Consider the following 16,360-nt stretch of genomic DNA (forward strand, 5'->3'; position numbering starts at 1 on the left):
CCCATGTTCTGATGCAACAGGCTGCAGCAATGAATTGATTAGACAGGGGTGGGCCTTCTCCTTTGCACATGGTGGTATAAGTACAGATGGCAAAGCAAAAGCAAATATCTGGTTTAGCCAGATATCCCTTGCTAACAGGGCCCCTTTCTTACATCAGCCTGTGAAACATTGTTTAAAAAAAAAAAAAAAAGCAGCTCTAAAGCCCAAAGTTTAAATAATAGAACTCACGGTTCCCACACTGAACAAAAACTGCCACAAGGGGAAGAAACAGATGTGGCAAGCCTGACTCTCTCTCTATAGGCATGCAGTAGGGTTATTCCAGCCCAACTCCCCGGCCTGCAAGCCACACTGCATGCATGTCTTTTCAAAACATCTGCTGACTAGGTATTAAAAAAGTTCATTAGAAAAGATGCCTGGATCGTTCAGTTAAGAAAATGAATGAGAATCTCAGTCAGGCTTTTGGTTCCCCATTCTTAAGGTAGGTTATCAAAAAATTCTAGCCATATTTCTTAAAGAATAATAATAAATAATAAATAATCCATAACCATTGATTTAAGAATTCAAAAATGCTCACAAGTTGAACCTGAAAGATCAGAGCCAAAACTTATGGTGTCATCTTGATCATCATAAGGAGATGCTAGGAGCAGCTCCACTTTACTTATTTTGGAGGAGCGATCATCATCTTTAAGTGGCGTGCTTGCTCTCCTGAATACAGATGTTGCCTCACTGTCATCTGCTAAGGAAACGCTTTTATCAACCTCCTTTCCTGCTGCTTCCTCTCTTTTATTTTCATTTTTTATCTCCATCTTATGTGTCTTGATAACAGCCGCACCGTTCTCTCTTTCCTTGGGAAGGGCTTCAGTTGATGCCAGGTTAGTCTGTACTGTTTTCTCAAATGCTACATTTATTTCAGGGAGAGCAGAACCTCTCACTTCATTTACCACATGATCTTCCTTTACGGCTTTGTCATTTTGTTTCAAAGTCTCTCTCTTGATTGGTATCTTAAACTCTGTGCGATAGCCACTTGAAGCACTTGGACCAGAGAGTGGCATTTTAATGGCTAGACTTTCCTTTTCTGCTTGAGACACAGAGTCATTGGGTCTTTCCTGTTTTCCCATCTTCGTTGGCAGCTGAGATGAAACGTCAGATGCTTCTTTAAGAAGTTTTTTTAAGCAGATATTCAATTCACTGCATTCTGCTTTTGTTGGAGCAACAGTTTTTTCTACAGTTTCTTTTATTTCTTGAGCATGGTCCATCTCTTGTTGGAAAGGGGAATACGCACTCAGATTAGGCTGTGTCCTACCCTGTATTACACTATCCAAGCTTTTCAGCTTAAGAGGTGGCGTTTCAGAGGCTTCCCTAAGCAGTTTCTGCAAACTAGCATTAAAGTCTCCAAGCTCAGATTTGGAAGGAGCAACAGCTTTTGCTATGGTTTCATTTACTTCTTGAGGATGGTCAGTATCTTGCTGATAAGTTAAGTCTACGCTCTGATTAGGCTGTACCCCCATACTCTTCTGCATTGCATTCTCCATGCTTTTCAGTTTAGGAGTTTGCATTTCAGAGACTTCCTTCAGCAGTTTCTCTAACCCAGAATTAAATTCACTGAGTTCCGATTTGGAAGGAGCAACGGCTTTTGCTATGGTTTCCTTTACTTCTTGAGGATGGTCAATATCTTGTTGGTAAGTGCAGTTCACACTCTGATTAGGCTGTATCCTAACGTGCATCTCATTGTCAAAGCTTTTCTGGTCAGACGGTGGCATTTCAGAAGCTTCCTTGAGCAGTTTCTGCAAACTAGCATTAAATTCACGGAGTTCAGGTTTTGGCTGAACTGTTTTTACTAGTATTTCAGTCACTTCATGATGGTTACCAGGAGATATAGGATGATCAGTTTGATCCTCTGGCTGAGAGCTTACATTTTCTCCACTTTTTGCATGTAAAGGTAACAGCACTTTAGCTGCCTCTTCATCTGGTTTCTCCAAGCATGTATCGATTGGGCTAACATTATCCTGATATGGAACTGTAGTTCTCTCTACAGTCCCAATTTCATCTGGAGTCCCAACCCTTTGTTGGGCAGCAACAGAAGTACCCTGGTCAGTCTCTGTGACCTGCTTATAAAATCTTTGCCCATCTTCTTCAGGCACACTCTCAGGCGCTCCTTGTTTACTGTTATCTATACTGTACGATGAAAATGAGATTTTGGATGCTTCCTTAAGTAGTTTCTTTAAACCAGCATCCAGATCACAGAATTCAGTTTTAGGTGGAACCGTGGTTTTTTCTACAGTCTCTGAGACTGCCTCTCCAGGAGGCTGTGCTTCATTCTGGGTCATGACATAAGCAGCTATGCCAGGATGCATTGCCTTTGGGGAAGAGCTTGGAATGGCTTCTGCATAAGAACTCTCTCTCTGGATACCCTCGTCCGCATCTGCTGCCTGATGTAATGGACAGGAAGCGTCAGATTCCTTAAGCAGCTTCCCTAGACCAATTTTTAGTTCATGAAGTTCATCTTTGGGTGGAATGACGGTTTTTTCCATAGTTTCTTTTACTTCTTGAGGAAGCGCTTCCTCTTTTTGATATCTAGGATAAGTGTTGTGACTCCGTTCTATCACCTTTTCAAAAAATCTTCTCTGCCCAGGCCAAGAAACTGTCTCTTCGGAAGTATTTTCTGTTACGTTCTGACTAGAAGAAGAGGATGGTATTTGGGAGGTTTCCTTTAGCAGTTTCTCTAGCCCAGCATTAAATGCATTGAGTTCAGCCTTTGATGGAGCAACAGTTTTGTCTACAGTCTCTGCAACCTCCTCTTTAGGAGATTCTGCTTTTTCCTTGGAGTCTGTGGGAGCAGCCTTGCTCTGCATTGTTTTTACAGAAACAATTAGCTGTTCATCAATTCCCAATTCTTCTCTTGGAGAACCTTTATCACCAGCTGGTTGGAATGATGGCAAGGGTGCCTCAGACATTTCTTTAAGCAGTTTCTGTAAGCCACTGTTAAATGTGCTGTGCTGCACTTTTGGTGGAACAATCCTTTTTTCTATATATTCTTTAACTTCTTGCTCTAGAAGATCCACCTTTTCTTCAGGTTTTGAGATCACTGACTTTCCTACATTTTTTCCCACTATTTGGACAGATTCTGCATTTTCTGTCCGTGTCAGATTCACTGACCAAGGAATGGGCTGCCCTTCCTGTCTAGGTGACTCAGGTACTTTGAAGTTTATTTTCTTTGTTCTCTCTCTCAAGGGAAGTTGATTTTGCTGTTGAACCATCACCTCTTCTTCGCTCATCTCTGCTCTGCTTTCTTTAAGTTCCTTTGACTCTCTTTGGTAAGTTGCTGAACTAATATTACCTGGGGAAGTGGTTTCATTTTCCACATGTGATTTAGCTCCAATATCCCAAAAACTTCTCAAACTCTGAAAATGCAATGGGTTGGAAATTTGATTCTTAGACTCCTCATCTATTTTTTCCTTCAAAGACAAAATCTTAAAGTTTGGCTTCTGTTGTGTAGAAGCGGGATTTCGGTCATTTTCTGGAGATACTTGTTTCCAATCTTCACATTTGTTTGATGAAGCAGGAGTAAAATCAATTCTTGGTTGCAAATGATTTGCTTTTGGCAATTTTGTAAATTCATTAACCTTACCATCAGATTGGAGTATTTTTCTGGACTTCTCAACATTATGGTTTGCTTTGGATTTCTCCATTATATCTGGCCCAGTCTTTGAAGACTTCAGAAATTTATCTTTAGATGCCTCATCATCACTTAATTCAACTCTGACAGTAACCAAACTATGCTTGTTTTGAACTTTTGATTCACTTGATAAGGATGCTGCAGAATCAGTGGGTTTTACTGTTCTACTTCCTTTATTGATGTATTGTGCTGTGCTACTAGCTGATGGGGTAGTACTTAAAATGCCTTCCTTATTTGTAAGTCTGGGTCCAGTTTTGTCCCTTTCCCAGAAGGCCCTAATATCCCTTACTCTTCTCTTTTGTTCTGTCTCCTCATCTGAGATTTGTACCTGAGATGGCTGTTTGGATTCATGCTGAGGCAAGACGGGTAGTTTTGTCCTAGAACTACTTGGATCTAGTTGCATACTTCCTTGATCAAGTAAACCAGGTTCTTTTCTCTCTATTCCTCTATCATCAAATCCAGTCTGTGACTGAACATGGTCTTCTTCCAAGAGAGAATTGATAGTGCATATTTTCTCTTCCTCTTTCTGAATTCCTGTTTGCACATTAGTTTTCAATAGTGAACCTTCATTTAGCTTTTCAGGAGAACTGAAACTCTTTGAACCTGGTTTGCCTTTTCCATCTTTAAGAAACGTTGGTTCTTTATATGCTGCACTTTCATCTTCTGGTTTGTATAACATTTTGCCTTCTGCAGCCGATTTTTTAAGAATATTTGTTTCATCTAATTTAGTATCTGGAAGATCAGTGACCTGTAAATGTATCTTCTCTCTACCACTTTTGCTCTTTCCAAGTACAATAGGTCCTTTGTTATAGTCTGTTCCTTGAATCTCTTGACTTTGATTTTCTTTTTTTCCTACTTTTAATATCTGTATGTCTTCTGCATCAACTGCTGCAGGTTTCAAAACATTGCTTGGTTTCCCATGGTTTCCAAATGACAAGTCAATCAGTGGTGTATTTTCATCTGTGCTTGGTCCACTATCTTTTGTAGTTATAACTCTTGCCCTGGATGATAAGTACAGTTCTTCTTTGGACTCTCTCCTTTGGGAAGTTACCGATGGAGTATTCTCATCGCCAGTACTGGAGCTTCTTTTAAACCAATCTAATACTTTTGATATGGACTCATCAGCTGCCTTCATGAACTCAGCAGCATGTTTGTCAGGCTTGGAAGTGGTTTTAGCACTTTGATTCTCAACAAGAACAGGCTTACCTTGTTGAAGGTCTGCAGTGCTGGCATTTGGAACCTGAGTAGATTTTGTCTTAGCAGAAAGTGGCTGCTGATCTGTAACATAAAATCACCTTTCAAGATAAGGAGTCAACAAACGTGATTTTGCTGAAACACATTTTCCACCTTGATTAAAAGAAAAATCTAGTAGTGCTTATCATAGCTTGTTTCCCCTTCCCATTGCTCCTTGTTATTTTAAGAACAACTGTTTACGTGAAAACAGCAATCAAAGCCAAAATAAAGAGCAATAGGATGGGGAGAAGGTGTGGCTCTTGGGAGCCTATCAAAGTTTACCACCAATTTGGAAGAAGGGTTGGAGTGGTCTTCCTGCCTTTGGCAGGGATGAGTTAGCAGTATCCCCGATACGGGGCAAAATCCACAGGATTTCTTCTTGGGGTGCATAAAAATAGTTAGAGATACTTTTGGCTTTCAAAACGCATTATGCTGCAGGCAAGGTATTTATTAAAGAATAATTAGTGGATTAAGAGACTCCTCTAGACATCAATATGCTTGGATGCTTCATTTTCCACCGAGTCCCCACTACAAGTTATACAAGCTAAAACACAGATATATCCCATATGTTTGTTCTTTTAGCTTGAAAAAAATATTTCAAGGGAAGAATATTGATATACTGGCAGCACAGCAATGAAAATAGGCTTGTAGAACAGAACTGGAGCAATTTATGAACGAGTAAAGTCTTAGTCCAAATTACAACCTTACAAAAAGTTCACTATGCAGAAACACTTCTGTTTGCTTATAATTATGGCACTTTGATTCTTACTCAGAAGTGGATTTTTCATTATTTAACTGCCATGTTTTTTATTTAATCACACATGTTAAAAAAAACCCCAAATTATAGTTCCATTACCACCAATAACAGACAATAGTGGACCAATTTCTTCAGTCCTTATGCGGGCAAAGCTACCATTAACTTCAAAAACAGGAGTTTTGCCTGAGCAAGGATATGTTTGGCCCACCAGTGTCTCTCTCTTGTTGTCATAAATATGAGTATCCACACTTTAGCCTGGACATGTTATTAACCAGTTTCTGTTTAAAAAAAAAAAAAAAAAACCCAATCAATGATTAGAGCATATTCCCAAATACTGAATGGTCAGACAATCATTAGAATGTTAGAAAATACTTAAGTGGTTTAGTGTGTGAAACTGGTAAATTAGTATGCAAGCAGAAATATTCTGGATAATACAGAAAGCTCTCTCTCTCTCATGATTGGAATATTAATGGACAGCGGTTTTTATGCCTGTTTTCAAAATTATTATTTACCCTTCTCAGTATTAACCCATTTGACTTGTGTTGTGTTGTTCTCTTACCAATAGTGTGTTTGGATGACTCCAAGTCAGGATTCGGGGACCGTTTGGATATGTTTTGAGACAATGTTTCGTCAACAGTTTGCACTTCCTGGACGTTTGGTGAGATATTACTGGAGGATTTTCTTGGAGTTACAGGTTCCATAGGAAGACTTGTCTTAAAATGTAAAGTTTCATTAACTGGTAGGCTTGACCTGTTAGCATCAGAAGAATATGGTGCTGATGTGTCTTCTTGGGAGGCATCTCTGTCTGTTGCATTAACAGATGAAGCAGAGGATTGGGAGCGTGGAGGTTTTACAGGGAGGGTTTGTTCATTTTGAAGTGCATCAAACCTACTAGTGTCATTTTCCAGTAAGTCAAACTCTCCTATATCTTTGCCACATTGCAGCTGGGGGCTCTGAAGAGGTTGTTTTGTACCTGTCCTGGAAGAGAACCTCACCTGTTTTAGTCTTTCCAGTGAATTTTGAGAGGGGTCTTCTGCAGGAGGATTTGTCTCAGCTACTCTTTCAAGAACAGTTGAAGACGGCAAACCAGTCTTACTCTGATGGTCAAAGATCTGATTAACACGAAGAACTTCTGAATCAGTGGAACTTGAACTTGAACTGCGTTTCAGAATGCCCCTAGGTGGTGTACCAGCACCACTAACCCGATCAGTCCTTTTAGCAGGTTTGGGAAAAGAACCATCTTTCTCCAATATGGGATCTGTTATTCTGTAGATGACTTTTCTAGCTTTTGGTACAGGAGGCTGATCTGCAATTCTCTGTGATTCATCAGTTTGTTCTCCAGAAGCCTGCCTATGTTCCTCTGACCTGTTGTTTAGTAGGTTTCTCTTGGATTGGCTCTCCTTTGAAGGTGACAGTGTGTCTGCAAGACAAGACATGCACACAAGGGAAAGGGTAAAAACATACTGCAATATAGATCTCAAGCTTAAGAACATGCATTTAGTCAAAACATCAGGTGTTCTACACAGGAAAGAGAAGGTGAAGACATTCTTGCAGCTCTAGGGTGCAATGCAAAAAAAGACAAGACAACGTTAACAGTCAAAGCATTCAGCAGTATAAAAAGTACGCACTCTTGAAACAAGTATATTGGAAAACTGAGAGATTATCGAACTTTATATTATATTTAACTTGTTTGTATTATAGAGTGCTGACTGATAGAACATTCCTATGGCAAAGAAACAAACGAGTCAAAATTAGAGCACAGTAAACCTTTAATCAGAGTTCTTATACAGCTCAATTATATTATTGTGTCTTGTGTTTGTGCTTCTATCCATTTCTGTAAACTGTTTTCAGGGTCAGATGGAACTAAGTAAAACTTTTCCACTCTGGACAAGTATTTTTTAAAAATGCAAGTAATATACACTTGTCCTTTCCCTGCCCCCCCACCCCACCCCACCCCACCAGCATGCATCATGGTAGAAAGCAGATCAGTAATTTTCATGCCTGGGTTGGCAAAGTCTCATTACAATTTTGCAAGACTGGATTAAGGTACATCATTTTCTAGCTCCTGTTTGGTTAGGAAGGATATTTTGGGGAAAGGTAGGAATCTAAAAAACAGAACTAAAGAAACAAGATTGGCAAAGATCCTGGGGGGTTTTCGCCTTCCTCTGCAGCATGCGGCACGGGTCACTTGCAGGTTAAAAACTAGTGTAAATGGTGGATTCTCTGTAACTTGAAGTCTTTAAATCATGATTTGAGGACTTCAGTAACTCAACCACAGATTAGTGGTCTGTTATAGAAGTGGCTGGGTGAGGTTCTGCGACCCGCAATGTGCAGGAGGTCAGACTAGATGATCATGATGGTCCTTTCTGACCTTAAAGTCTATGCGTCTAAGAAACAACAGGGGAAGAGATCAAATGTTGGGAGCCCAGCTCGATCCCCTGCTGCTGAGCCAATAGCAGCAATGATTGGGACTGCTGCAAAGGCAGAAAAGAGAATATCAAACTGTTCTTAACTGCTGAGTCACCAAGAGGGCTGTAATATAGAAGCAGCCCTTCTCAGCTAGATGGCTACTGGTATGTCTACACTGCAGACAGACACCTGCGGGTGGCCTGGGTCAGCTAACTTGGGCTAAGGGTCTTAACTGCAGTGTAGACATTCGGGCTTAAACATTAGGGTCCTACAGCTTGGGCGCCAGCCCAAATGTCTATACCAGCATTTCCCAAACTGTGTTCCACGGAACACTGGTGTTCTGCACGATGTGAATAGGTATTCCATGAAAGAATCGTAATTAAAAAAAAGTGTCTTGCACTTGATTTTTGTACTACTTTATATGTGCTTTCCAGTTAGAAACTGTTAGTTCAAGTTATTGTAAATTTGTATTTTTGCTTTGTTTTATAAAATAAAATATATTTGAGCATAAACACCACAATTTTTTATTTGAAAACTAAACGACTACAAAATAATATTAGAAGTGTTCCATAAATATATACCAGGTGTTCCGTGGCCAAAAAAGTTTGGGAAACGCTGGTCTATACTATAGTTAAACAGCCCCACAGCCTGAGCCCCATGAGTCCAAGTCAGCTGACCTGAGCCAGCTGTGGGTTTTTAATTGCAGCATAGATCTACTCTCGATGACCTAATGCAGGTTTAGGGTTGGGGTGTGGGCAGAGGGTAAGGAGTAGACAGATCAGATTATTTGGGTGAAACATCGTTTTCTTAATATCTTCAGGGGTTCATATTTTATACATGCAGATTTAAAATGAACAGCTTGAAGAACAGGCTGGAGACAGGCTCATAAAACAATAGGTAAAATTATGCCATGTCCCGCTTTATCACAGGATTTTAAAAAGGTTTTTCCCCCCTAGAAAATGTATTGTGTGAGGAAAGCGACAGTTAACTTGGTCACAATACCCCAAAGAATTTCAGAGTCCACAGAGGACATGTAAATTAAAAAAAAATTATTTACCCTCATTTGGCATCTGAGATAGGCCAGTTGTTCCACTTTCCGAGTCCCTACTTTTTATGTTCTGTTCTGGTGCAATGAAGTCATTAAATGGATTTTTCCTTTGCTAGAAAAGAATGGACATATAATTTATGTCATATGTTTAACGGTGATAACAGAAACATGAAAACGCAGTCATTTCACCCCTGCAGAATAAGGTTTAAGCAGGCCTTTTATAAGACAGACGGAGGATATGGCAAAATAGTGAAGATAAAGGATTGTCAGAAGTGCTTGGCCTAACTCTGTTCCCTTTGAAGTCAGCAGGAACAGACTTAGGGCATTTGAAAACTCCACCTTTCTGAACTAGGCTACATCTATACTTAAAACGCCACAGCAGCACAGATGCGGCGCACTTCACTAGAGACACTACAGCAGCGGGCGGGATTCTCCTGCTGTTGTGGTTAATCACCTCCCCTCAAGACGATAGTTAGCTCGACACAACAATTCTTTCATCAACCTAGCACTGTCTACACTGGGGTTTAGGCCAACTTAACTACGTCTCTCGGAGTGAGGGGTGGATTTTTCACACCCTGAGACATTGCTATGCTGATGTACGTTTCCAGCAAGGACCAGCCCTTAGGGCCTGTCTACACTACCACTTAAGTCAAATTTAATTGGTTGTATTAATTTAGTAACTTAGGGCATTTACTTTATACTAACTATTTTAAAACTCTGCTATGTGGTAATAAGGAAAGCCCATGTTTCAAATATTAGTTAGTGGTTAGGATTAGAAGCAGAGTCTGCATTTTTGTTGCTTGGCAACTATATCTTTAAAAAAGTTAGTTTGTTGTTTGCTCTTTTCCTACTACAGATGTAACTTATGTCACTCAGGGGTGTGAACCCCCCTTCCCTGCCCCCAAGCATCATAAGTTTACATCGACTTAAAGTGCTGTCTGCGCTGTGCTATGTGGGTGGGAGACGCTCTCCTGCGTCTTCACTAGATGCTCTACATCGACACAGCTGCACCAATGTAGCTCAGTAGTGAAGACAAGCCCTTTGATAGCTTCATTTCTGCTACTGTGACTCCCAAAAGGGATTCAGACCTATGCAGAGGTGAAAGTAAGCCAGTAGAGCTGGCACTTTAAAGGGCCCAGGGCTCCCCGCAGAGGCCGGAACCCCTGGCCCTTTAAAGGGCCCCCCGAGCCCCGCTGCCGGAGCCCCAGGGTACCGGCGGCAGGGCTCCGGTGGTGATTTAAAGGGCCCAGCGCTCCACTGCGGTTGGAACTTGGGGCCCTTTAAATCGCCCCTGAGCTCCGGGGCTCCCAGCCGCCTCTGCCTCTGGTAGCTCTGGGAGTGATTTAAAGGCCCCAGAGCTCCCAGCCACAGCTGGAGCTCTGGGGCCTTTAAATCTTGATTTAAAGGGCCCGGCCCGCCTCTTCCAGTTGAGGCCACGCCCCCCCTGCCCAGGACTCCGGAGTACCCATAAGTCCTTTAAGTTACTTTCACCCCTGGACCTATGAGAAGGTTCAAGTGAAACTGGAACAAACCAAAATGGAGGCAATTTTCTCAGGAGGGTGAAGATGTTGATATTTGCTACATATAGGTAAGGGATGAAGATTTTCTCTCTGCCACACAAACATACTGAACAGGAATCAATCCATCATTTTATACCTCATGCAACATCCTCAAGTTTTTATTCTTCTGTCCAAATACTTCCTGGTTTTTAGTGGAGCGGCGAAGTGGCAAGAGAATAGCTTTAAAAAGTCATCCTTAGCATACCAATGCTGAACCTACCTTTCCTGGTGACACGGCTACCTTCTTTGAGCTTTCCTGTGGTATGTCTAAGGTTGCGTCCAGTGCATTAGAACTGCAAGATAACAACAGCAAGTTACTTAGTGTGAAACCAGCACGTTGCTTTAAGGCTGTAGAAGTGAAAATTAAGCTGCCATATGCTTATAAAAAAACAACATCAGAATGTGAGGTTCTTCTGTTCAATCTGTTCTCTTTGTTTATGGAAGACTGCCACTCTTGGCATAGAGGCTGTTTACCATCCCTACAACCGTTTATGTGCCTCATCTACTACATTTGAAGTCTTCCTTTCAGATAAAATATTACAGAATACCGTTTTCAGAGCCAAAATAAATTCATTAAACATGCTCGAGTGGTTGGTTGCACTATAGCTAAGGAGAAATTAAACAGCAAGGGATGGGAGAGGGGATTGTTTTTAAGTAGTAATTTTTGAAGATTTTTTTTAAAAATTAAGTTTATCATCCCATTCTGAGGTTATGTAATCAGGCCAGGGATAAGAAGCAGCAGCTATTTTCAATAGGCGGAAGCCATCATAGATAAAGAGCTGTCTGCAGGGAGGTTTTGGGGCTGGCTCCCACTCACCACCCTGAGAGTGCACACAGTCCAGGTGCCCCTGCACGCACAGGGAGTGGAGGGGGGATCCCAAAGCAAGGGCCAGAGAGTGGAGTGGGGACTAAGTGGCTGCCCTGCAGGGAGAGGGAGCAGCAGAGCTTCCAGCTCAGCACGGCCAGGGGAGGGATGACCCCCAACATCATGGCAGTCGGGAGCAGCTTCCCACCTGTCAGCTTTGCTCCCTGCTCCAGGCAAGTTCCACACAGCAGCAAGGAGAAGCTGCTGCTGTGAGAGGAGCAGGAAGGGTGAGCACCACCAGGCAGTAATGGCGCTTCTGGCTGCTGCGATGGTTGCCTGCCTACAGCCCAGTTCCTCTGGGGGTGGGAACTCAGATAGATCCGGCGGACTGCAGGGACCTGAGTCAACCAGGGCCACATGCACACAGAAAAGCAACAGAACTCAGACCCAAGGTCCCAGCTTAACACAGGCCTGGACCCTCCAACCCTTCAGGATGCAGGGACCCTAGGTCTGAGCCCTAGGTGAACACATTGGGTGTGGACGCAAGGGGGTTATGTTTGAGCCCAGGCTTACACTGCTGTGTAGATATACCCACAGAAAGCTAGGGACAGTGCTGGGTGGAGCAAGAGTCCAGCTCCCCTGCTAGAATCAATGTACCAAGTCATTTTGGTAACACGCTTAGGTAACGCTATGGCAGTGGTCACCAACCAGTTGAACACGATTGACTGGTCGGTCCTGGAGACTCCCAATCGATCGCAATCTCTGGCAGCTAAAAGTCTGGCAGTGCAGCGGGGCTGCTGCTAAGGTAGGCTCCCTGCCTGTTCCAGCCCCCCGCTGCTCCCGGAAGCGGGCAGCATATCCCCGCGGCCCCAGTGGAAAGGAGGGCAGGGGTCTCTGCACGCTGTTTCTGTCTGCAAGCACCGCCCCAACAGCTCCCATTGGCCAGGAATGGGGAACTGTGGCCAATGGGAGTTGCAGGGGCAGTGCCTGCAGAGAGGGGCAGCACATGGAGCCATGTGCCCTGCACCCCAGGGGCCACAGCAGCACACTGGCCCCTTCCAGGAGTGGTGTGGGGCCGGTGCAGGCAGGGAGCCTCTCTTAGCCCCGCTGTGCAGCCAACCAGGAGCTGCCCGAGGTAAGTGCCACCAGGCAGGAACCCGCACCCCAACTCCCAGCCCTAAGCCCCCTCCCAGAGCCAGCACCCCGTATCCCCTCCTGAACCCCAACACTCTGCCCCAGCTCGGAGCCCCCTCCGGCACCCAAACTCCCTCCCAGAGCTTGAACCTCTCATCCCCCCCTGCACCCCAACTCCCTACCCCAGGCTCAGCCCAGAGCCCCCTCCCACACTGCAAACCCCTTGGCCCCAGCCCAGAGGCCGCTCCCCCTCCCCAACCCCCTGCCCCAGCCTGATGAAAGTGAGTGAGGGTGGGGGAGAGTGAGCGACGGAGAGAGGGGGGAATGGAGTGAGTGGGGCAGGGCTCCAGGGAAGAGACGGGGCAGATCCTGGGTTGCATTTAAATTCAAAAAGTGGTCTTGTGTGTAGAAAGGTTGGAGACCACTGCGCTATGGTAACAGCAATAAAATGCCTACAAATGGAGAGCAGAGGAAGAGAGAAGGCGCTTATAAGGGGAAGGTTATAAGAGGAAAAGATTTCCTTATTCCATGTGATTTTGTAACTCCTCCTTAGAGGAGACCCTAAGGAGACAGAAGTGGGACTTAGTCACAGAAGATGGACAAAGATTTGGAAAACAGGTTGTAGGGCACAATCCTATATTGGCAGGAGATTGACTAGACAACCTTGTTAGGAGGTCTTTTCCCATCTTTAAACTTCTATGAATCTATGGCAATAGCTCAAATCCAACCCAGGTCAGTAACAAGTATGTTCAGCAGCCTGTGAATTAGTCCCTGTCACCCTCACAAGAAACATCCCAGAATTGGGGTGCCCCTTGCTGGCAGGCTCAGCCAATAGGTCAAGGATTGAGAGGGCACAAAGCGAACTCATCTGACCTTAGAGGTGAGTCCTCCAAAATCAGGGATAGGCCACAATGGCAAGTGTATGTGGGGAAGTCTCTGCTGCTGCTGCTCATGCCGTACCTGTTAAGTGGATAAGCAGGAGATCTAGCCCCTTTTGTACATACTAAAGCTCATCTGCATTTTAAGAGTAAGTTTTGGGGCAGCTGATTTGAACATAAGAGACTCTAGGATTAGTGTTCGCAGACAGTGTAATTTATCAGCCCAGAGAGCCTTTTCAGGATTAAGAAACTGATTTTTTTACACGATTCAGAACATAGAAGAGAGAACCTGAACTCTGCCCTTCCTTATGTGGCATATTTTACACTCTCAATCTAGAGATGGAATGTTTCGTCAGACAGAGAAAATATTGACAGATTGAGTCATTCTGTTGAAATTCCTTCTGTAGAAGGTTACACCCCCAAAAACACACTTCACACACCCAGCTCACAAAGGTTATGATATGCAAGAGAAAGTATCATGGGAATTTAAACACCAAGACAAGCACTGGTTACAGCTTGGTTATTGGAGTTAGTCATTAAAGAGGGGAAAAAAAGGAGCACCACCCTACAGCATCAGTGTCCAAACCTAAAGATCCATATTTTGCTCTTATTAAGTCCAGACTAGACCCGAAGTAATGCCACTGACCCTGATGTGTTCACTAGTCAGAGCAGAATTTGGCCCTCGGTCCTTATCCAGGGAGTTCTCCCAATGAAAAGGATTGATCCTTCCTAAGTCATTCATGGTCATAAGTGCAGTTTGTCTCAATAACAGTAACCAAAAATAAGGTTTAGGGATTTGATTTTACATTTCCTACCTACATCTCCCCCAGAAATGCTCAGGGCCAGATCCTGAAGTCAACCATTGTTTTGCCTATGTAAACACTGAAGACTGGGCCTGTAGCCTGCACCATTCTCTACCCAAAAAATGGTGATTGCCATCATTAAAAAGTAGCAGTTCAAATTTATCATTTATCAAAGTAGGTTTTGGGACATGATATAAATTTATCAAATTTATCATAAATTATTTTCAAAAGCACCCTAGCAACTGAGGAGCCTAAGTCCCATTGGCTGTCGGTCACACTTTAGCTAAATGCCGAATCTACTTTTGAAAATGGCTCTGGTGTTTTTGAAACATTTACCCTATTATCCTGCAAAGAGATTCCAGAATTACACTAGGTTCACATTTTTGATTACAGCCATGTCTGAGAGACCAACAGTCAGTTGCCCCTTCCTTCCATTCTGAAATACGTAAGGAGAACACTTCAAGGATCTACTGTCTTTGAAGACTGAACCGAATGCTTCCAATATACAGGTTTACCCCTCCTAGCACCCTATGTAGGCTGTTAATCTCTCATCACACTAATCCAGCAGCCCTGGAACTGGCTTTTCCTTGCTGCTATTGATCAACTGTTGCGATTAGGAGTGGGCACACAGTTATGTCAGAACAGTACTTCAGAAGAAATCCACCCTACAGGAGACAGAAGAAAAGGCCATTTTTAAAGAGTTGGTCTCTCCCTGCATTTTTCCCCAATTCAGTGTTCTGTGCGCTTGCCTCATATATAGAAAAAATAAAAGCCTGGGTGATAAAACTGCACTATATCACTTAAACTATCACTGCTACTTTCCCTTGCTTTAGCTGCACATTCTGGAGGGCAGGAGTTGGTGTTTGCATCTACGTTACATAAATGTGAAATTAAATACTGGGCTTCGGCCTACATATTGCAATTCATTCTCTGGGTTCGGTCTCCAAACACTTCCATTAACCATTCTGTACTGTATAAGTTTTCTGTAGAAGTGGCATCATGATGTGGGAGCTAGAAAACCTTGAATTCTAGTCCAGTCTCTGAAATCAGCTGTAATACACAACAATTGAAAAATGGAAGGTGCTATTTAAGTGCCGAGTATTATAACTAGTTCAACTGCTGTGTGAATTGGACAGCTCTCTAGCCAGTGGAATTGCAGTGTAAATAGGAATTACAGGCCTATGTTTCCCACTGAAGGACACAGGGCAAAGGCAAGTTCCTTTACTCTGAACGTGTCTAAAACAGAATGACATTTTCTGACATGGCTGGAGCAGTAAACGATACGGGTTGTAAAATTTATTCAGCTTCATACTAGTTTGGAACTAGGACCTGAAATAAAAAAGTCATTAAGATCTTCCCCTACCCCCTACAGAAAAACAACTCTACAATATGTGAACTAGTTACAGCTGCTTTTAGAACTAGCCCTTTACATCCATACAGAAAGAAAACTAAATACCATAGGTTGTTGCAGTGAGCATTTAGGGAATAACCAATAGCTTTTAAAAAATGTTGAGATAGCAGCTTACTTGCTTAAAAAAGAAAAAAAAATAGTTAAGTTTGACATATCACCAAATATTGTTAGAGGTTCTCCTGGCAGTTTCTTGCCAAAACTTGTCCTTTCAATCAGTCCCATAGCAGGTACCTGACCAACAAGTGATCCACATTGTGATGGTACAAGTAGTAATGCACAAGGCTTTTGTTAGTTTCAGAATATAGTTTTGCTTTCCATGATGACTGTACAATTAACAGAAGTGGGCTACACAGGTTAGCATTTGAGAAGTTGTGGAATAAGCTTTTATGGTTAAACAACATGAAAAGGAAAAGCAGCAGCTATCCAGTACTCTCCATAAGTGATAAATAATTTGTTATTCATCTTTTAATGCTAAGAACCAACTGAAGAAAACTAAGTACAGTAGCTAACAATGTCAATTTTAGCAGCAACCTTCAATACGTCTCTTATTAAGATGGTCTGTGGAGCAGATACCTATCACCGCTGTTAAACTTAATTATTGGGGGAGAATTGCAGTGACAAAGCAGCTCTGGCATTATCATTCCTCA

General features: G+C 42.8%; 1 protein-coding gene across 19 annotated transcripts in view; it reads right to left on the reverse strand.

Moving 5' to 3' along the window:
- The window catches only part of SYTL2 (synaptotagmin like 2), an 85,030-nt gene that overhangs the window by 22,368 nt on the left and 46,302 nt on the right, over positions 1-16,360 (reverse strand). For 10 of the 19 annotated variants that reach the window (XM_007060598.4, XM_043528446.1, XM_043528434.1 and 7 more), the window contains exons 5-8: positions 10,903-10,975; positions 9,133-9,235; positions 6,226-7,086; positions 575-4,954 (exon numbers count right to left, since the gene is read on the reverse strand). In XM_007060598.4, coding sequence (XP_007060660.2) covers positions 575-4,954; positions 6,226-7,086; positions 9,133-9,235; positions 10,903-10,975 — 5,417 coding nt within the window. Of the gene's footprint in view, positions 1-574; positions 4,955-6,225; positions 7,092-9,132; positions 9,236-10,902; positions 10,976-16,360 lie in introns of all 19 variants that reach the window. The other 9 variants (XM_043528475.1, XM_043528469.1, XM_027823026.3 and 6 more) reach the window with 2 other exon arrangements.

Source organism: Chelonia mydas, chromosome 1 (assembly GCF_015237465.2).
Source record: "Chelonia mydas isolate rCheMyd1 chromosome 1, rCheMyd1.pri.v2, whole genome shotgun sequence".
NCBI classification, from domain to species: Eukaryota; Metazoa; Chordata; order Testudines; family Cheloniidae; genus Chelonia; species Chelonia mydas.